This window comes from Diorhabda carinulata, chromosome 5, assembly GCF_026250575.1.
Source record: "Diorhabda carinulata isolate Delta chromosome 5, icDioCari1.1, whole genome shotgun sequence".
Lineage (NCBI taxonomy): Eukaryota > Metazoa > Arthropoda > Insecta > Coleoptera > Chrysomelidae > Diorhabda > Diorhabda carinulata.
The window spans coordinates 14,263,018-14,284,381 of NC_079464.1; the positions used below are offsets into that span (position 1 = coordinate 14,263,018).

The 21,364-nt window shown below is 33.8% G+C and overlaps 2 protein-coding genes across 5 annotated transcripts; one reads left to right on the forward strand and one right to left on the reverse strand.

The window, feature by feature from the left end:
- Nucleotides 1-168: 168 nt before the first annotated feature.
- On the reverse strand, nt 169-13,450 carry LOC130893730 (calpain-D). 2 transcript variants are annotated; one of them, XM_057800060.1, is made up of 14 exons: nt 13,084-13,450; nt 12,416-13,025; nt 10,346-10,743; nt 7,758-7,967; nt 6,000-6,085; nt 5,575-5,943; nt 5,111-5,509; nt 3,574-3,776; nt 3,308-3,510; nt 3,076-3,251; nt 2,249-2,529; nt 1,857-2,086; nt 1,008-1,236; nt 169-790 (listed from the first exon to the last, which is right to left on the reverse strand). In XM_057800060.1, the coding sequence occupies exons 1-14, from the start codon at nt 13,281-13,283 to the stop codon at nt 545-547; spliced, it is 3,840 nt and encodes a 1,279-aa protein (XP_057656043.1). In that variant the 5' UTR covers nt 13,284-13,450; the 3' UTR covers nt 169-544. The 2 variants fall into 2 exon arrangements, with proteins under 2 accessions (XP_057656043.1, XP_057656044.1); XM_057800061.1 differs by lacking the exon at nt 12,416-13,025 and having other exon boundaries at nt 13,084-13,373.
- Nucleotides 13,451-14,647: 1,197 nt separating this feature from the next.
- Nucleotides 14,648-19,176, forward strand: LOC130893731 (zinc finger protein 761-like). 3 transcript variants are annotated; one of them, XM_057800062.1, is made up of 5 exons: nt 14,648-14,886; nt 15,044-15,176; nt 15,329-15,614; nt 18,596-18,775; nt 18,835-19,176. In XM_057800062.1, the coding sequence occupies exons 1-5, from the start codon at nt 14,773-14,775 to the stop codon at nt 19,097-19,099; spliced, it is 978 nt and encodes a 325-aa protein (XP_057656045.1). In that variant the 5' UTR covers nt 14,648-14,772; the 3' UTR covers nt 19,100-19,176. The 3 variants fall into 3 exon arrangements, with proteins under 3 accessions (XP_057656045.1, XP_057656047.1, XP_057656046.1); XM_057800064.1 differs by having other exon boundaries at nt 18,656-18,775; XM_057800063.1 differs by having other exon boundaries at nt 15,350-15,614.
- The last annotated feature ends 2,188 nt before the right edge of the window (nt 19,177-21,364 follow it).

The window sequence follows — 21,364 nt, forward strand, 5'->3', positions numbered from 1 at the left end:
TCTATTTATACAGTGAATAAATGTTTCATTTTCACACTTCAATCACAATCAATTGAAGACTAGGCGTTTATAAATATTACCAATTTCTGTCAGGGATAATAGACATACAGATAATGTTAAGGAAGGAGGATTACTAATTCTTATTGAAAGGTTTCATAATAAATTCGATTGTTGGTTTGTTTAATTCAATTTATTCAATCACCTGAAACGATATAAATTCTGAAATAGCAAAAAACAGTTTCTCTAACTACTCGATTTACTAAAAAATATTTAAAAAAATCGTGTCTTCTATACATAACCTTAAAAATAACGAAAAAATCTCAAAATACTGATCTGCCGGACAAATTCTGATTCTGGATTCAAACTAATTTCCAAAATCATATCGATTAGGTCCAACAATCGGCATAATTTCCAAAAAAACATTCTTTTATCACCGTGTAATTGAAACAAAAACAAATTCAGTTCCTAAAACCCCTTCGTGAACTTTTTACCCTTTTTTTTTCTATAAACAAATGATCTATTTCAATATATACTAATAAACGATTCAAAACAAACGAGGTGAATGTAGACCGGTCGTTTGATGATCTAATTCGGGATCGTGACTGGATCCTGTAGGACCCCAATCGTGTAATCCGTGAGAATTGGCTAATCGATGCGTTAAACGGTGCGCTATCGAAAAACCCCCGCTACCTTCGAGTTGAGTTAAAACTATAATCACTTGACGAGTTAACGGTGGTACTGAATCAACTGTTTTTAGAGTACCCCTCGTAGATACGACGTTATAACTTTCCTGGAAAATATTTGAAAAAACAAATTTAAATACTAAAAATATGAGGTTTGATAGTTTTTTTATCCATAAATTTTCAAAAAATTATATATTAGAAATATGGTTATTTCCAATCATCTCTGAAATAGAGATAAACGTTGCTAATGGTAAATTTTTTTTATATCGTTGTAACTGATTGTGAAAAAAAAGAATATTGATATAAATTTTCTTAATTACTTACTTGACAATCACATTTGACGTGTATCCATTTATTTTCGTGGCGATTTTCCACCATAACAACTAAACCTGCCCATCCTTTGGTCAAATAATACGCCGTCATTCCTTCTCGGCCTTCGTGTCGTTGACCTCTAGCTAATGTAAGAGATATTATTGCATCGGCCAAAATATAATTAGGCGGTCGGATATTTTCTGCTAACAATTTTTTAGAACTGTGTATGGCCAAGACATATCTGAAAAAAAAATGAGGGTTTCCAAAAGACACAAACCAACATCAACAGATATAAAACGGACTCCAAGAAATACATCAACAAACATAAATGTATATCAAGATAGATGAAATAGACGTCAACAGACACAAAAAACACCAGACAAATATAAAACGGATATGAAAGACACAAATAGATGTCAACAAACATAAAAAGGCATCGACACAATCCGCCAGACATAAAACGACAGCAAGTACAGATGGACACCAAGAAACCATCAGCAGTCATGAATCAACGTCAACAGACACAAACGTGTCACCATCGGACATATACTGATACGAAATGAATTTAACAGACACAGATGGATACCAAAATATACAAATAGCGTCCTATGATCACCCACAAACACACTAGAGATAGAGATAGAGGACACCAAAAGACATAGACATACACCAACAGATGTAACCGGACATGAATAGACTCGATTAAATATGAACAGACACAAAAAGACCCCAATAGACTTTCTTTATTAATTTTTAAGAAGTAAAATGTCAATTTTTTTAATGGTAAGTACCATCAAAGGAAATATGGGGTAGATTTGACAATTATTCGAATATGATATTCAAATGTTCAGGAATATTTACCTAGGATAGGCTGATACATCTTCTAAACCCGTATGCCAATGATTAAAAGCCAATGGAACGACTACGTATTCTCCGGCCTCCAACATTTTATTACAGCCTACGAATCCTCTTACTTGACGTTTACTGTGCTCCACCAAACTTCCTATTGTCGATTCGGTCCTTGCTCTGAATAGAACAACGCACAAATCCAATTGAGATCGTTGGGATTTTTCGGATTTTCTTTGACCCTCCTAAAAATACAAAGTTACATAAGGACCAATCATTACGATATTTGTATAATTTCGTATCTATTGGTGTCATTTTATGTCTGTTGGTATTAGGTGTTAGGCTCTGTCCCGTCGAGCGTCGACTACTCTGTATATTGGAATGAATGATATTTAATTACAACTCACCTGAAATAATGTAAAATCTACTTCGGTAGGTTCTAAAATAGTAAGAAATATACAAGATAAATGTTGTTGGCTAGCTAATGGTGGCAGTATACCGGTCAAACGTACTTCGTTCCATCCATTTCTCGCCTTACATATATCGATACAATCGAAATATTTTAAAACGTCCATAAAAGCAATCCAAAAAGTACCGTCCTCAGATCCATCGGGCATTAATTCCGATCGTAATTCTTTGGTCCACAAAGGACAATCGTCGGACCAATCACCTTTCCATACGAAATGTCCTGAATCGGAACAAAAAATTTAAATGTGTGAAGTGAAACTAATTTAATCGAAGCTAATGTAAACCTAACCCTAATACAAGTTAAAGTAACCTAACCTAATACCAATGTAAACCTGAACTTAACTTTATCTAATCGAAGCTTAAGTGAAACTAATTTAATCGAAGCTAATGTAAACCTAACCTAACAGGTATTGAAGTTAACGGAACCTAATCTAACACTAATTTAAACCTGAACTTATTTTGATCTAATCGAAGCTATTAGTAAAACTATCATAATTTGAGCTAAAGTAAACCTAACTTAATAGAAATTGTAATAAACCTAACCTAACATTATCTAAAGCTAACCTAATCAAATCGAAGCTGAAATGAACCTAATTTAATCGAAGATAATGTTTACTTAACTTATTCAAAGCTAAAATAACCTAACCTAACCTTATTTAAAATGAGCCTAACCTATTCTAAACTAATGTAAATCGAATCTAATAAAAGTTGAATGAATAAAGCAAATTTAATATTTCACATTATATATAAATAAATTGGTACCAACCCCAAGGGTTCCTCAATTTGAGCAACCTGGAACCGTTAATATCTCTTACGTCTAACAGAGAATACGCGTGCCTCGGTCTTAATCCTTTTGAATGGTATTCGAGTTCATCAACTTTCATATTACCACCTCCGCAAGAAGCTCCCATCAAAAATAGAGCCTGTCTCGACGAGAGTAATCTACAAAAATTTTTCCAAGAAAAAAACAGGAATCAGTAAGAAAAAAACGAACTTACTGCGCCCAAATCAGATCCACGTCCAATTCCTCTTCGGCCGGTACCGGTATGGATGAAGCTTGAAGGGGGATGCTTTCACAAGGTGCTCCAGTTAATGTTGCCAGACCTTCGATCGCCCGTCCGGAAACTAAAGCTTCGTAACAACCGTGTATTTTAGCTACCGCTTTTTCTATCAAAGGGACCCAAAGTTGTTTCCGTTTAGCCTGTTAATGAATAAATTTCGAATTAAATCGTATGAGGATAGGTTAAGATATAATAAACTTTACCTGCGAGTAAAATAAATGTCCTCTTTTATCACAAGGAAAATAATCGTCGACTAAAACCGTTACCCAATGTCCGTCTTTACATAACCTAACTTGATATACACCTTGCGGACAGAATTCCCTGGTTATTAGAACTGCTCTTACCAAATCCTCTCTTTCGGCTAATACTGCAAGAGCGCTCAATAACCAGCAGTTGCCCAATACTCCTACAGTATTAAATAAATATAAAATACACTGTTATAATAAGTATGAATTAGTTTATGGTTGAATTTTAACAGTGTAATATGATTTTAATTTAATTAACAGCTGAATTGTCCAAAATAATTTCTTTTCAGGCATTTTTATATAAATTATAGTCTGTTTACTTAATATGGAAACAAGTGGAAAAAATTTTATTATTAATTTTGAGGGAAAAAAAGTACCACGCCAAGGAAAAAAATTTTTCTGTTGGAAATAGGTTTTTTTATTACTAATTTGACAGAAATTTTTTTTTTTTGAACAAAGTATGGGATTGAGATGTCAAACTTAATCAACATTGAATTTTGTTTTTGGATTCTCCATGAAAATCTTCGCTTAGAACAACAGGTATCAAATTTGGATTGAACCAATTTTTAAAAAAATAATTAGTCTTCACGAAAAACTCTATTTAGACCAAAAATATAACATAAGATATCAAATTTTGACAATAGTATACACGGTTCTTCAATAAAAATTGAGTTTTGCTTATGGAAAAAGCACTTTTTTTCTTTTTTGAAAGGATATAGAAAAAATTGTATCACCAATTTAAAAAAAAATTATTAAAATCTTTGCTTAGTCCAAAAATATAACATCAGATGTCGAATTTTGATAGTACTGTACAGGGTTCTTCAAAAAGGTTGCATTTTGCTAACGGAAAAAGAACGTTTACTTTAGAGGAAATGTATGGAAAAAATTGTAAAATGATTTTTAAGAAAGATTCAGATATTTTTCTGGTAAATCTCCTTTTAACCAAAAAATAACATCTGATCTTAAATTTGGATACTAGTAAACGGGGCTCTTTAATGAAGTTTGAATTTTCCTCATGGAAAAAGGGCGTTTATTTTTGTTGGAAATATATGAAAGTTGTATCAACAATTTAAATAAATAAAAGTTATTTCCCATAAAAACAACCGATTGAACTAGAATTTACCATCATATATAAAATTTTGTCAGTAGTATACAGGAGTTCTTCGAAAATTTTTGAATATCACTATGATTTTTGGCAAAATAGTCTGAATAATAAAAACATTTTGTTTATAAAAAAAGTACTTTTATCTTTATTAGAAACACATGGAAAAAAATTTATAACTACACGGGGTGCTATCAAAAACGAAAGATCGAGAAAAAATTGAAAAAATTTTTGAGAAGAGACTAAACAAAAAGATGAAATGCAACCCTCATATATTAAGGGTAGAAAAACTGATCAAAAAAGAAAGAATTTTGGAGAAAAGACTCAATAAAACGAAGAAATTCAATCTGTAAGGGTGGACGACACAAGAATTGAGTAAATCGTTGTTAATACCTTGAGATATATCCGAAGGTTGCGGTTTTCTGAATACCGCCCACGCAAGTTCTTTATCCTCATCGACGACTATATCCCTCAATCGTTTCCATTTAACGACGTGGGAATCTTTCATTTCCGCCGTTTTCATTTCGGCCGGATTATAATAAAGGCTACAAGGCATAGGTGGAAAATCCTCGTCCAGATAACTTTGTTTTTTTAATTTACAATATTTCACTATGTAATTCCAATGTTTATTACTCATTTCCTGTTGGGTCAATCTCGGCGGTTCCTTCGGATGAGACGATCTCACGTCCTCCCTCATCCTTTGACACATATCACAGATTACGTATGATTTGGTGTTTTCGAACGTACAAACAAGACACTGCCACGGTTGATAAGGCCCTGAGGTGATTGAATCTGAAAATTACAAAAACAAAAAAATCAAATAACTAAAAATCAAAATAAACAGTTTTGGTATTTACTTTGATCTAAATCCGTTAGTAAATTCACTCTACTCTTCTCCGGTTTGGTAATCGATACGTTCCTCGTGTTTGGTACTTTGGAAATTGGGCTGGTTTTAGAAAGATTCTTTTTCGATCTGACGTGACGTGGCGACGCGTCCAAGCAATGTTTTTCCGTTTTACAAACTTTGCATATCGAAGAATTCAATGAATTCTTTAATGTACATTTCGAACAAGACCAAAATTCTCCTTTCTTCAATGTCATGTCGTGATTTAAAGATATGGATCTCAATTTGGAACCGTAACAAGCTTCGCATACGAGGGAACGTTCGCTATTGACCAAAGTACATTTTTTACAAGTCCATTTTTGTTCTTCGATAACGTCGTTACCTGGAATTCGTTAATAAATAAATCGATCTTAAATTGGTTTTATAATTCCAACGCACCCGGTATTATTTGTAAATCGTCATCTAAATCCTGATCGAGCGTAGCAATAGGAACCTGCAATTTTGATTCGCTCCTATTTACGGCACTAAAATATACAAAATAATCCCAAATTTCAATCATAGATATTAGAATCATTCTAAAACACGATAACTAGGCGTTTTCGATATCGATAAATCCATTTATCGAGGTCCCGGATACCGGAAATTAGTACTACCAGTTTTATAAAACAATGCATCGGTTGACTTCCGGTACAACTGAATTTATGAATTATGCGTTTCTCCTAGACAATAAAAACATATAGCATTTCATGGAAAAATGTCTAACATTAACCAAATGAAAACTTACCTAAGCTAATTGGAGTTAAAGTAATCTAATTGAAGTAAAAGGAAACCTAATCTAGCTTAATCGAAGTTGAAGAAAACCTAACATAACCTAATCGAAGCTAAAGTAAATCTAACTCTACATACCGAAGCTAAAGTATACCTAACATAACATAATAGAAGCTCAAGTAAACCCAACCTAATCTAAATTGAAGCATAAATAAACTTAACATCATCGAAGCCAAAATAAACCTAATCCAACTTAATTGAAACCAAAGTTAATCTAACCTAAATTAATCGGAGTTTAAGTAAACTTAACATAACCTTATAGAAGCTGAAGTAAACCGAATCTAAAGCAATCCTAACCTAATATAATCGGGGTTATATTAAACTAAATGACTTGATTTGATTGAAACTAAAGTTAATGTAACATAAACGGAGTTACAGTAAACTTGATCTAACTTAATAGAAGCCTAAAGTAAACTTAACCTTACATACTCTAAACTAAAGTAAACCAAACCTAATCGTAGCTAAAGCACACCTAACCTGATCGAAGCTATAGTATATTTATTCGAAGGTATAGTGAACTTAATATAATTTAATGAAAGCCAATGTAAACTTATCCTCATGTAATAAAACCAAAATTTAACGTAATATAACCTAATCTGAAGTAAACTTAACCTAATCGAATCTATAGTAAAACTAACCTCGATATGCTCAACATTATCAAAAGACAGTTTTCAATTCAAATTTAAATTATTGTTGAATAAATAACAAAGTGAATAACACATATTTTCGACTTTACCCTCCCCCCACCCTCATATCCGAAAAGTAGACCCTCCAAAATAAAACCTTTCATTGAATTGAAAAATTCGGTTTAAAAAGAGATTCAATTATTGATAAAAGCGGAAATATTAATTTCCGACATCTGGGACTTCGATAAATGGATTCTAAAGCCTGGAAAACGCTAAACGTGTTTTTATTATTATCCTACACTGGATGGATGCAGAAGTATATCCGAAGGTTAATTTAATGAAGAGTAAGAAAATTCTGCATCCACCAATAGACGTAATGCATGTTTTGGTTAATAATAAATAAATTTATAAGAATTTCGGAAAATATTAAAACCTTCCAAGCGAAATTATCTAGAAATTTCGAATGTTCGGTCTGTAAGAATAAGGAAGCATTTAGAATGTTCGACCAAGTTCTAGAACATCACGTTTTCAATATAAAGATACTGCAACGTTGCCAAAATGGTCATTTACATTCAGATGTCAATATAAATTAACGTTATTTAAATGATTTTATACTAATTTAGGTAAAAATAGAATTGAATTTTCGATACGGCGGTTTGGAATAGTTCAGAAACACAAACAAATGTTTTTAATTATAAAGAAATCAGCAACGATGTTAAAAAAAATAAAAAATTCGACTCACATATGAGAAGAACTGCATAAATTAACATCTTCCGTAACGGTAACTGTACAAGGTTGGTTTAAAGACGGCGGTGTTTTCAAACTTTTGCAAATATCGCATTTATTAACGCTGAAACCGTTATAAGCGAATGAACATTGCCTGCAAGTCCATCTCCTTTCGTTCAATACCCAACTCGATTTGGACGTATTGGAATCTTTCATAAGTTGAATTCTGGAATGTTGAACAAACCAAATTCAGTAAATAAAAAAATGCGATTTCAAATTTAATAATTCGTGAAAACCATAAAGTGATTTAAATAATTAGTATACAGGGTGATTACAGAAAAGTCCATAATCATAAACACGTAACACAATTTGATTTTAAATATATTAAAATACTGAGGGAATTTTTATTTCTGATTATAAACTCCCAGACAAAATTAAAATATTCGCAAGTCACATTGAATTAATAATGAAAACCTACAAATTAGTCGATTATGACATTAACATAACCTCAATTTTTTTCTGTAAAAGCATAAATAAAACTCCAAATTGGAAAAAAGGAATAAAGAGAATAAATGAATATGGGTCTACCCTAATACCCTTCTCTACATCTTATCACTGAATTCATACGTCACAGCATGCTAAATATCAAATAATCAACAAAACCTTGCCAGACATTTTCCCAATCTTCAATAGCGACCTCTATGAGTTGTGATTAGAAACAGACTTTGAATCCACTTGAAATAGTCCGATAGGATTCGTATCCGGACTGTTAGGTGGCACTCTATTATCATGTAAATATCCAATAACCTATCTAGCCACGCGGGGACGAGCGTTGTCCTGTATGAATAAAAAATTAGGCCCAGCAAACAAAGCTCGACGTACGAGCTAATTCCTCGCCAACATTTTAGAGCCACCATCTAAAGGCACGGAGATATATTACAGCTGTAAAAACTTTTTCCTTGCTTTCGCCAGACACGCTCGCGTTCATCCGGACAAACTCCATCTCAAAAAAGAATTAAATTCTGATGTAATCTTGCAAAAATTTTTCTCCGAACTTTGTGTTCTCTGTTAAGCAAGTTTTTTTTTGGCTGATCTTCTGTTTCTTCGTGTAAACGTGTTCTAGCAGTGCGAAACGATATATAGATATTAATTTCTTATTTCTCAGACCTTCTGATATGTTTATGCTCCTAAATGTTCTTTATTTTAAGGTTCCTTTTTATTTAAAATCAGTTTCTTTCTGCGACTGATGCTGGAATTATGTTTTTCTAACAAACCAGCAACTTGAACATCCTTCATTCAAGCGAAACTACGCTTGCATTGCCTCTTCCATCGACAAATTTCCGACGCGCGTTTCGATGACCAAGTTATCGTCTTCAGAGACTGAAGGTAAACAGTTTATCAGTAAGTTATCGAAACTCGCGTCAGACAGTGTAATCGTGAGTGTTGGTGAAAACAGTATGTTTAGTTCAGTTAACAGAAACTTTACTTTAATCAGCATACTGTTGAAGAAAATGTTAACACAGTTTTAGATTAAAACGATGTTTGATACGAATTACTGTCAAAACGAGATTATGTGATACTATAGTTGACTTGCTTTTGTGCCCGGCCACTCGGGCAACGAATCGGACTCACTCGCTAGACTAGTTCAAGCCAAACCGCCTGATCGGCTTCTCAAACGACTTTGGTGACGTCAAGTGAGGCACGACGGGCCTATACGGAGGTCTATGTACTCAACGGCTTCACGACCGCCCACATCTACAAACTATGAACAACTGTCACTGTCAGACACGGTCCATGGCCCCATGGTGCGTTAATTTTGCCCAGGAGTTTATTTTAATTGAAAATAAACTTCTTTGGTGTAGGTTTTGGAGATTTTCATTTCTTCGTTTACAAGATGAAAGCATAATAGTATAAATCTTTTCAACGAGCCCTCCCATGACGAATGTCACGTCGACACCACGCCAACAATCCTCTGTTCGAATCCCAATCAGTCCAGCACTTTTCTCTCGACTTTTTGCAATATTCAATTTTTCACTTCTTGTAAAATTTACTAGAAGCTCCGCCGAAGACACCAGATGTCTCTTCAGCTTCAATGACCAAGAACTGTGTGCCATCGAGCTGCCCCGAAATACAAGGAGAGTTCTAGACCACTCGAAAGTGGTCCAGAATCGTATCAACTATTGTTAACACATACAGTGTGTCCCTCATAGAACCGACTCGGAACAGAGGCAAAATATTCAGGTTGGGGACAAAAATTGATTTATTTACACCCCTTTAATTCGAAAATACACCAAGGCATTAGATTGCAGTTTGAAATTTTGCAGTGAATATGATCCGCAGCTCCGGCATTCCATTTTGCAAAAATTTAAACTAAACGATATAACTGCGTGTCACAATCCTCACATCTTCATTGAAGAAGAATTAAACCTGCTAATTACGGACAGGTATCCATGTCGGCGGTATCGTGGGTCCGTACTTTTATGAGGGTCACTTGACGGGCTAAAGTTATCTGGAAATTTTATTACAAATACGAAAATAAACAACGTTGCCAAATTATAATAGATTACACGTGTTTAGGTATATTATAGAATATTCAATACTTACAGTTTATCGTGTTTATCGGTGTCGAAGTCCATGTTTCTCTTCTGGGCGTTAATGATGCTGTGATTTTCGTAAAAATGCGGATCTTTATCTGGTTCCGAAATACCTATGTACGTATAAAGAGTATCTTGTGCCTTAGAAGTAGTATCACATAATATGCTTCGTGTATTGTAATTTCTACCGATATTTAAATTATCGAATGAATGGGACGATTGAATATCCGTCATCGAAGTACTAGATTTTGGAAAATTGCTCAACGGAAAATTACCCTCTATACTTCTTCGGTTTAAATTTGGAATAATATGAGAATTTTGAGCGGTCGGTAGTTCGGATAGAGATCGTCTATATAACGGTTTATACGGTTCTGTATGTAAAGATTCGTTATCGGCCCAATTGTCCACCTAAATATTATAAAAACTATTTATATTTTATATAATTTTATAAAAACTACCATTCAAAAGTATCCATTCGATAGTAGCGATGCTTTTTATTTGAATCACTAGAATTTGGTGTAGATCAAAGCAACACAAAGAATACTCTTAATAAAATACTAGAATTAAATAATAATTGCGCCAAAATTAATGCAGTAGAAAATTAATTGATTAAAAAAAATTAAGGTAGTTTAGGATTGATTTCTCGATAACTAGAAAACCAAGAAAAATGAAAATAATTATCAGAAAACATAAGGAATTTGTATTTGGCATATAAGGAATGGTTTCTGAACAATTTCAAAGATTCTCCTAGCACTCCATCGAACGAAAAAATAAATTTCAAAATATTGTCGTCCTTTCGTGTTTTAGGTAAATGAAATCAAAAAATTATACAATTTCAATGAATTTTTACTGAGATATCAAGAAACAATTATAGGAAAAAGGAAAAATGAGAACTTATATTAATTTCAGGATTTTAAATGTAAAGTAAGTAAAACAACCATTAAAAATTTATTTAAAAATGTTTTTTTTAAGTAATCATCAAACTAACATAAAAAAAAATATTTTTAACATAATTAAATCATAATTGATTTAAACCTAACCTAACATTTGGGTTAAGTTAGATTCCATTTCCCGACTCCCCCACGAATGCTTTGCTGCAATTCAACCACCTCCTAAATTCTGACGTCGTCTCTTTCAGATGACGGCATTCAACTTTGACCTCAAGTCGCGAATGGGGCGATGGAATTCTCCAAAAAAGGTTAAATTAAAATTAAGATAGATAAAGTTAGGTAAGTACCTATAGGTTAGGTTCCACCCCTAGAAGTTGTAAGACTTTAAAGTTGATAAATGGTTCAAATATTTCCTTCTTTTCTGATCCTCTAGGACAAGAAAGTACGAGCGAAGCAAACAAACAGCTCACTGCTCCCACCGCCACCGCTTCTTGTCTTCTATTAACGATTCTGGTGACATTTAGGGGAATAGAGGTTGGAATATTTAATGGGGTAGGTCTTATTCTAAAGTAAATCCAAAATTGCGTGGTAACGCCGTAAGTCTAAAGGCGTCCTACACCTTCACGAATGCTTTGTTTCATTTCAACCACCTCGAATATTCTGGCGGCGTCTCTTACGGATGACGGCGTTCAACTATGACCTCAGGTCGCTAATGGGGCAATAGAATTCCCCCAAAAAAGGCGTCCAATACTCCCAATAGTGACTATCTGCATTTTAGTTACCCTCTCAAAATTTGGAGGTGACTTTAAAGAGGGTTAGGGGGCAAACGAACATTTGTCAGTGAAAATACAGTTGGGAATTATTTTCTCTAATTAAAAATTAGCTTTGGCAAAAATTTTGGGAAATATTGGGTGGTTCATCTTTTCATATATGAACTACAAACGAAATAAAGCCAACTCTAGTTTTCATGCATTTCCTATGATGCTTTGAGGTTAAAAACAAAAATTACATAATTCTCATCTATAGTACTTGATAAAACTAAAATTATAAAATGATGTTACACATAAAGCGAGTCAAACACTTGTATGACATAAATATACAAGTTTCATCAACATACGGTAGCAAAAACTGTGTGGTTTCTTAAAAAACACGTTCTACTATGTGCATATTTGGACAAAAACTAAAGTTACCTTGATAATAACACTCGGTTTAATGTTGCTATTTAAATCTGGTGAATATGGTGATTCACAAGCTTCGCAAGCCGTAAAATCAGCACTATTTAACAATGTACACTGTTTGCAAGTCCATGTACCGGTGGGTGCTAAATTTTTAACTGTCCACATATAACTAGCAGGGGGATAACAAACATTATTTATACCACTAGCGGTAGTTCTTATATCTTTCTTTTGACCATCTAATATGGAATCACAAGTCTGTTGGGCTACTGAACAGCTCAAACTTTTTATTAGCGAAAGGGATTTATTTCTCTGGCATTTACATACAAGTGGCTTATCATAACTTATAATATCAAGATTTCTGTATTTATCCATGAGTGCTAAAGAACAGATCTTGCATGGGGATTCGGAATTATTCATGATTTTTAAACGCGAATTACAGATTAAACATTTGCACCCTATTGTTAAAAAATATGTATTACAAACTTTGCAATGTGTATTGAATGATAAGGAGGGTAAACTGAAGCACTTTTTTAAATAGCTGAATTTTAATGATGACCTACTTAAGGGTGATGAAGTTAGTAGGACTTTATAATCATCTAGATTAGTAGTAGTATTCAGAGAACTGAAAAAAATTGACCTAAAAATATTGATCTTTCATGACAAACAACAGTGCAACTTACCTTGGAATATAATCCTTGGTTTGCAGCTTTAAACGTTTAATTACAGTACAATTCGAACCGTTATTGAAATTTGGGATAGAACTAGATTCATTGAAATGTTGTCTTGATGTACCGCATCGGATACATTTTATTCTTTCAGTCGGATTGATTAAACTACAGATCGTACAATGCCACTGTAGAACCGATGCGATTGCTCCCATTTTATATTGTACATGGCTGAAAGACCCATTAATATGGCAAACAATTATCAGATTTTCCTGTTTCCTCACAAACAGCTGATATTTTGTCAATATTTTGAAAATTTAACAAAAGCTGTGACGAAATGTCGATATAAACAACTAATAATGCGCATGTCAAAATTGGAACTGATATCACAGAATACGAATAATATCAGAGAAACACTAAGGGTGCATTCCAATAAGCGTTCACAGCGCCAGAAATACCCTTTTGGGCGTTCCTCATAGCGACTACGATAGTTGTGGTCGCGGCGAGAGCGTCACTCATGACGTCTTGATTAACGCTCTCGACGACCCTTGCCATGAGGTGGGTCGAAGTGAGCGTTGAAAGAATTAACGGAATTTTCCAAACTCAAAAATATTGCAACAATGAGAATATATTTCATTATTTGATGCATTATGGGATATTATAAGTACTTTTGACGCACCACAAAATTGTTTACTATCGCTGCAAAAAATATTTCGATTTTACGTTAATCTAAACCAGTTAAGCACTCCACTAAATAATTCAATAGATTTCAAATTGTGACATAACCTCTTAAAGCTTTTGCTTTTATTTATTCTGTTTTGTCATTCGTTAAAATTTATCTCAATGCTCAAAACGCGCACAAATAACAATTCAACAAAACAATTTTTTTACAATACCGAAACCAAGGAGTTGATATTGAAAATAGAGAGAATGGCATGTAAGTGGAATTGTATTATTGGAAGAGAGAGAAAGAGCATCGGTTTACCGCTTTCTATCTCTTTCTACACCATAAAGGATGAATATAACGTATTTTGGTTTCAATAGCGAGTAGGAAGAGAGTGGTAAACCGATGCTCTTTCTCTATTTTCTAATGGTACAATTCTACTTCTCTATCTTTAATATTATTTCCATGCTGGGAACTGACTTTTCAGTAAGGCGCAATTTTAAAATTAGGCTTAAACTTTATATTGAACTCTGATTTAAGCCAAAAATAAACAAAGCCGGTCACGTTTAAATCGAAGTTTGTCGGTAAACGCCTTCTATAAAACAAAGAAATCTATATCTGTGGTTTAAATTGACGTTTGAGGTTTAAACTTCGCTTATAAAATTGGGCCTGTCACAAACACAACCATGAATACAAAAAAATGGAAATTGAATTAATTTTTTGCCAGCGCACGTGGAATATTCCAAATTACACATTATCACGAAGTCTCCATATTGCGATCCTGTAGATTTATGTTTAATTTATAAGTCTTGCAAAGATCATGACGTTTTTATGGTGGTCTCGGAAAAAAAAAATTACGATGATTATTGGAACGTACTCAATTTTTAGATTATGTTGTCACTCTGCACAGAAAAATGTTCTGTGTAATATTATGTAGCATTTGTTATTGTTTTTATATATCGTAAAAAATAGTTATCGGTGCGGTTTTACTATTAATATTAAATTATACTATTTCATTAAAAATTTTTTTTGTTACAAAAATGACCTGTATGGTATTTATAAATTCGAAAGTCAAGTTATTTAATGTGGAAAGTAACGATGGCAAAACAAATTATAAAGTTGATGAAGATTTTGTGAAGAAGGATGATGATAAGGTATTTTTGGAAACTATTTTATCTTGTTAAAGTTATACTTTTTCAATTCATCTTTAAACTTGAAAATTTTTTCAAAATGCTAATTTTATTAAATATACTGAACCTTACAATGTTTTTATAATTAACGTCGGTTCAATATAAACGTGTCCCTTTCCAGAAACTGGAGGAAGGTATGCAGGAATCGACACATAGAACTCCAACACCAAAATTATTAACCCATACACATTCCGTGCCTTATAACGAAAATTTTGAAGTGAAATTAGCCGAGAAGGAACGTTTAAGATGTTTAAGTGAGTCTCTTCATTTATAATCGTGATTTCAAGTAGTATAAGCAGGTTAACTTTACAATAATGATTAGAAATAAGAAACATTTTATTCTCATTCAGTATTAACTTGAGTTTTATTCTCTATATCGTTTTACGTGTTTAATGTATTATATTAGACAGAGGTAGTGCTTTCCCAGGCTTGGTATCAGATACCAGCGAGATACAGAAAATATTTAAAAGAAGAAAAAAGAAAGGGCACAATTGGACTAGAAGGAAAGGCGCCAAATCTGTTCCCAGATATAGTAGATCAACGTCCCGGAAAAGACAAACATCCTTTTCAACAATCAGTCCTTTAAGTCACACATCACTTACAAACTCCCGCCGGGGCAGATCTAGTACAAGAAGAACATCTTCTGCCACGTCATCGACTGTTAGAGAAAGATTATCATCAAGATGGACAAGGTAAGTGATATTATGTAAAGTAAGAAAAGGTGTAAAGTGAACCTGGTCTGGACAATCTCGAAAAAATCAGCCCACCATCTATTGGAAGGAAACAGCAAATGTAATGCTGCCTAGTATAGCCACTCAGTCACCTACATTGCGTCACATGGCACAAGAAGAAGAAGTATAATATATTGACAAAATCAGCTGATGCCCAATGAAAAATGGCCACCATGGGGTAAACCAATAATTTTCCCATAAGATTTTGTGTGGTTTGTGAAGTTATTTTGGGATTTTAGAGCTGCTACTTGAGAGAGAGTTTCTTAAAGAGCTGCTACTTGAAGCGGTACGAATTTTTTTTTTTTTGAAAAATAAGGAAAAATTAACATAGATACACACAAAAAAGTTGATTGTTTACCCCACGGCCGTCATTTTGACGTGGATCACCTGTTTGCTTAGATTGCTTGTTTGTAATTAAGGTAGACGTTGTTCAATTGGTTATATTAATCTTCTTTTATTTCTAACTTGTCCTTTACACATATGATTACACAGTTATTGAATATTATATACTATGTTTGATTAATTTACGAGATTATTCAATAGAGAATCAAATCGATTATAAAAAAAGCAAAACAGGAGGGATTTTAGATAAATATTCATATTTATAAATCCTCAGGTATTTACAGGGTGGAGGAATGTTAAAAGATAAGAATACCATACAAAAAATCAAAATAATTGTTAATGGTGGAGTTTAAAAGAAAGTTGGGAATCAAAGGTACCAATAGAAATAGGAAAATGGCTGTAATTGTGATTGTGTTGCTTTGTAAGGGCAAACCTGATGAAGATGTAGGTGTTTGGGTCATCAACTGCACAGATCATATTTGTTAGTGGTTATAAACCTTCTGAATAGACAGTTGAAGAGGACTCCATGTTAGATTCCTTTGAATGGTGCTGTTTATTAGTAGAGATCAGCTTATAATCTACTTGATGTTTGTCTTCAAGCTTGGTGAAGATGCAGATGTGGAGATCTTCAGATTAGACACCTGCAAATGGAAAATAAGGCTACAGTAGACTTAATTGTTGGCTATTAACCAGAGGGAAGATCCTCAGGTCAGACATCTGGGAATGGTATTAAGATGAGGCTACCGTAGACTTTCTTTTTGATTGTTAATTCATTAAAAAACAGCTGAGGAGCTACAGTATTATTTGATATTTGTCTACAAGCTTGGTGCAGATGTGGCTAAAGAGTTCTTCAGGTAAGACACCTGCAAATGGAAGATAAGGCGGTGAACATGCAGCTGGAGAGGTATTCATATCAAGCATCTGTGAACTCTACTAAAATGAGGCTACCATAGACTTTGAATTTGACTGAACACCTGGTGAATATGCAGCTGTTGAGGTCTACTTGTCAGACACCTGAGAATGGATCTGTTTAGTAGTGAGATTAAGCTCCAGTGTAATTGATATTTATCAACAAGCTTGGTGAACATGTAACTGGAGATGTCTTCAGATCAGATATCCGAGTTTGTGGACTTGCAAGTCCAGTCAAGATGTATATGGCTGTAGACCTGGTGAACATGCAGCTGGAGAGGTCTTCAGGTCAGATATTAGTGAATAGTAGTAAGATTAGGCTACCATAGACTTTGAGTGTGACTGTAAACATGTAGCTGGAGATATTTTTCTGACAGACACATGCAAATAAACCAGTTAAGTAGTGAAATGAGGCTTTAGCAGATTGGTGTTAATTTGATGCGGCTGGAGAGGGTTTTAAATCGTAAGGTTACTGTAGATATTGTAGATGGTTGTAAATCTGATGAACATGCAGATGGAGAGCTTTTTAGGTCAGATATTGGAGAATGGTAGTAAAATGAGGCTACCTTAGATTTTGGGTTCGACTGTAAACCTGGTAAGTATATAGCTGGAGAGGTTTTTTGGGCAGACACGTGCAAATGAAGAACCAGTTTAGTAGTGAGATGAGGAGTGGACTTGGTGTTAATTTGCAAGCCTAGTGAAGATGTATATGGTAGGAGAGGTTTTTCCATCGTGAGGCTACTGTAGACATTGTATATGGCTGTAAACCCGGTGAATATGCATCTGGAGAGGTGTTTTTGGGCAGATACATGCAAATGAAGAACCAGTTCAGTAGTGAGATGAGGCTAAAGTGGACTTGGTGTTAATTTGCAAGTTTAGTGAAGATGTGTATGGTTGGAGAGGTCTTTAAATCGTAAGGGTAGCGTAGACATTGTATATGGCTGTAAACCTGGTGAAGATACAGCTGGAGACGTTTCCAGATCAATTATCAGCAAAAGATAGTAAAATGAGGGTACCATAGATTTTGGGTTTGACTGTAAACCCGGTAAACATTTAGTGGAGAGGTTTTTATGACAGACACGTGCGAATGAACCAGTTCAGTAGTGAGAAGAGGCTATAGTGGATTGGTGTTAATTTACAAGCCTTGTGAAGATGTAGCTGGAGTAGTTTTTATGACAGACACCCGGAAATGAATCAGTTCGGTAGTGAGATTATGCTATAGTGGACTTGGTAGGTAATTTGCAAGCTTGGTAAAGACGCGGTTGGAGTTAATCAGAAGTTTACGAGTCTTTATGTCAGACATTTATGAAGATCCTGTTTGATCAAAGAAGATGATTTGTAATATTATGGAATTGTAAGAGGACATCTATTGTGATTCTTTGGTTCCATTTAAGATGAGTCTTTCTGGAAGTGATTAAGTACAAAGGATATAGATGAGTTTGATAAGTACTGCAGTGTAGTTGCTCCAGTGTTAATGATTGTAATAAAGTAGCGGTCCCTTATAATTCGTCCTTTGACTGTATAAGAATGCAGTTATTGATTATTCAGGAGTTCTAATTGTGCTCTAGAATTATCTGGTATACAAGGAAGGTAGTAGTGAATATCTCTGATGTTGTATCTGGGAAATGAAGGATTTATATAACGAATGTTATAAGATATTAGCGAATAAGTTTGTTTTTTATTGATCGTAGGTCTGTGAGTAGGATACACGAAGAAGAAAACAAATATATGTCTAATCTTTTGCATTGCAGTATTGAGGAGTGTAACATAGAATTTGACGACGTAGACAGTATGAATGAACATAATATCGAAGAACATAAAATAAAGCCGAATTATTATTGTTACGAATGCAAAGAAGTATACACATCGGCGTGAGTGGAAATATGGAATTAATCAAATTTTTTTGGTACATTTATTTGTAATTTTTCAGGAAACTATTGAGTTTACACAACGAAGATCATTACACCTCTTCTGTTTTTTGTCTCATGTGCGGTATAGAACAAAGTAACACCAGAGAACTGCAAAAACATTTAGACGAACACATGATATATTCCGTACCTTGCAAATATTGTGATAAATCGTTTCTTTCGAAAAGTATCCGGGAAAAACACGTAGAAAACTGTCATAAGGTACGACGTAAAAGATTGATTTTTCGAGATAAGCTTATATTAGATAAAATAGAAAAAAATTATTAGGGTACAACTTTTTTGGTGAACAAATTAGTTGTTTTCGATTATTACTGTTCATTTTAATTAATAAAATTTGAAACGTTGATTTGTTGATTTTATTTCAGTGCTATTTAACCGAACGGAATGGAATATATGTAAACACATTGTATATTTAATTTCATCTCTTAATATTATCGCCACACTAATTTATAGTTATTGCCCGCGATTCTAGTTTTCGTTTCTCCCGTCGGCTTAAATACTATACCGTGTTTATGATCATCAGTCGTACGTAAGCATTTTGGAAAAACTCGGCACGTTATCTACAATTTGAAAATTCGAAATGTTCTATTTGATAGAAAAAAAGAGAGTTTCGAGGGGTAACAAAAATATAAAAAATGCGGAAAGTCCATTATTCGAGTCGTTTTTGTTAATAACGTGGTTAAGGTGAGGGAAAGTGGAAAAAAACGCGTTAGTTGATTATACGAGATTTGTTTGTTAAATATTTTGAGTTAGGGAGATTCTAGTCAAAACTGAGGGTTCGCGAAGGTTTGAAAATTCTATTAGGCACAAAAAAGATGGTTTCAAGGGGTAAAAAATAACAATGAGGTAGTAAGTCCATTATTCAGAGACGTTTTGGAAATTCTAACTGTTCTATTAGACGAAAAAGACGTTTCGAGAGGTAAAAAAAATAGAAAAAACGCGAAAAGTCCATTATTCAAGTCATTTTTGTTAATAACGTTATTGACGTACCAAAATAATTGGACAAAAGTCACATCCGTTCATTATACGAGGTATGTTCGATAAATATATGAAGTTTAGAAGATATATTCAAAACTGGAGCGTTCGCAAATGTTTTATTAGACAGAAAAAAGATAGTTTCGAAGGCTGATAAACACCTACACAAAAAAGACACTTCATACAAAGTGTGTTCAATAATTATATGGTTAAAGTAATGGAAAAATGAGAAAAAAACATTTCATTATACGAGGTGTGTTCGTTAAATATATGAAGTTTAGAAGATATATTCAAAACTGGAGCGTTCGCAAATGTTTGAAAAAACGAAATGTTTTATTAGACAGAAAAAAAGATAGTTTCTAAGGGTAAAAAATATCAATAAGATACTAAGTCTATTATTCAGAAAAGTTTTAAAAATTCGAAATGTTCTTTCAGACTAAAGAAAGGATTTCGAGGGCTGATAAACACCTACATAAAAAATGAGAAAAAAACATTTCATTATACGAGGTGTGTTCGTTAAATATATGTAGTCAGGAGGTTTTTTTTTTCAAGATAAAAGTGCAAATTCGTTCGTTATACGGAGTGTGTTCGTTAAATATATGGAATTAGGAAGATTCCAAACTGGATCGTTCGCAAAAATATTTTATCTTGCAGAAAAAAGACACTTTCCAAGGGGTAAAAAATATACCAAAAAGGCTTATATTCGAAGATTCTATATGAAGAAAAACCATAGCGTTCGTTGAAAATTCGAAATATTCTATATATGAAAAAATAGATGATTCAAAGTGTAATTATATATACTAAAAAGGCATTACGTTCATTATACAGAATCGTATTTGTTATTTACGTGGTTGACTTAAGGACAAACGGACACTTTCTTTCATTAAACAGGGTCCTGTTCGTTAAATGATAATACGGAGCTCGTAAGGTTCTATTTTCAAAAAATAAACGACGCGAATTTTTAATACTACATATCGACAGCGACTGTTTTGATAAACATAAATTTGTTTTTATGTATACTTCATTAATACGAGGTCTGGTTATTAAATAACGAGACTGGTTACGAAAAAGGGTTTTATCGAAGCAGTGCTGGAAGTCTTCTCTGTTAAGTGCCTATAGGAGCACTGCCGTTTTTTGCTTTACCGCTTTCATCGACTCAAATCGGGTCCCTTTGAAAGCAGATCTTTTTCTAACCTTTCAAGAAAATCTCGTTGACGCAAGAGCTTTTTGTCAGGAGTCAGATTTTTTGGCACCAAATTAGCACACGCTTTTGTCTTGTGTAAAATTTTTCTAACCGTTCCTTTATCGGTGTTTACAGCCTCTGCAATCATCCGGATGCTCATTCGACGATCTGCACGTGCAATTTGATTGATTTTAGTCACTGTTGAAACAGTCACAGGGTGATCTGGGAGCTGGTCATCTTCAGTGCTTTCTCGGCCCTCACTAAAGCGCTTATACCACTCAAAAACAAGCACGCGAGTCCCCATGTCCCCTTAGGCCTCTTGCAACAATTTATAGCACTCGGTTGGAGTTGGATACTTGGCTCCTATTTTTCGT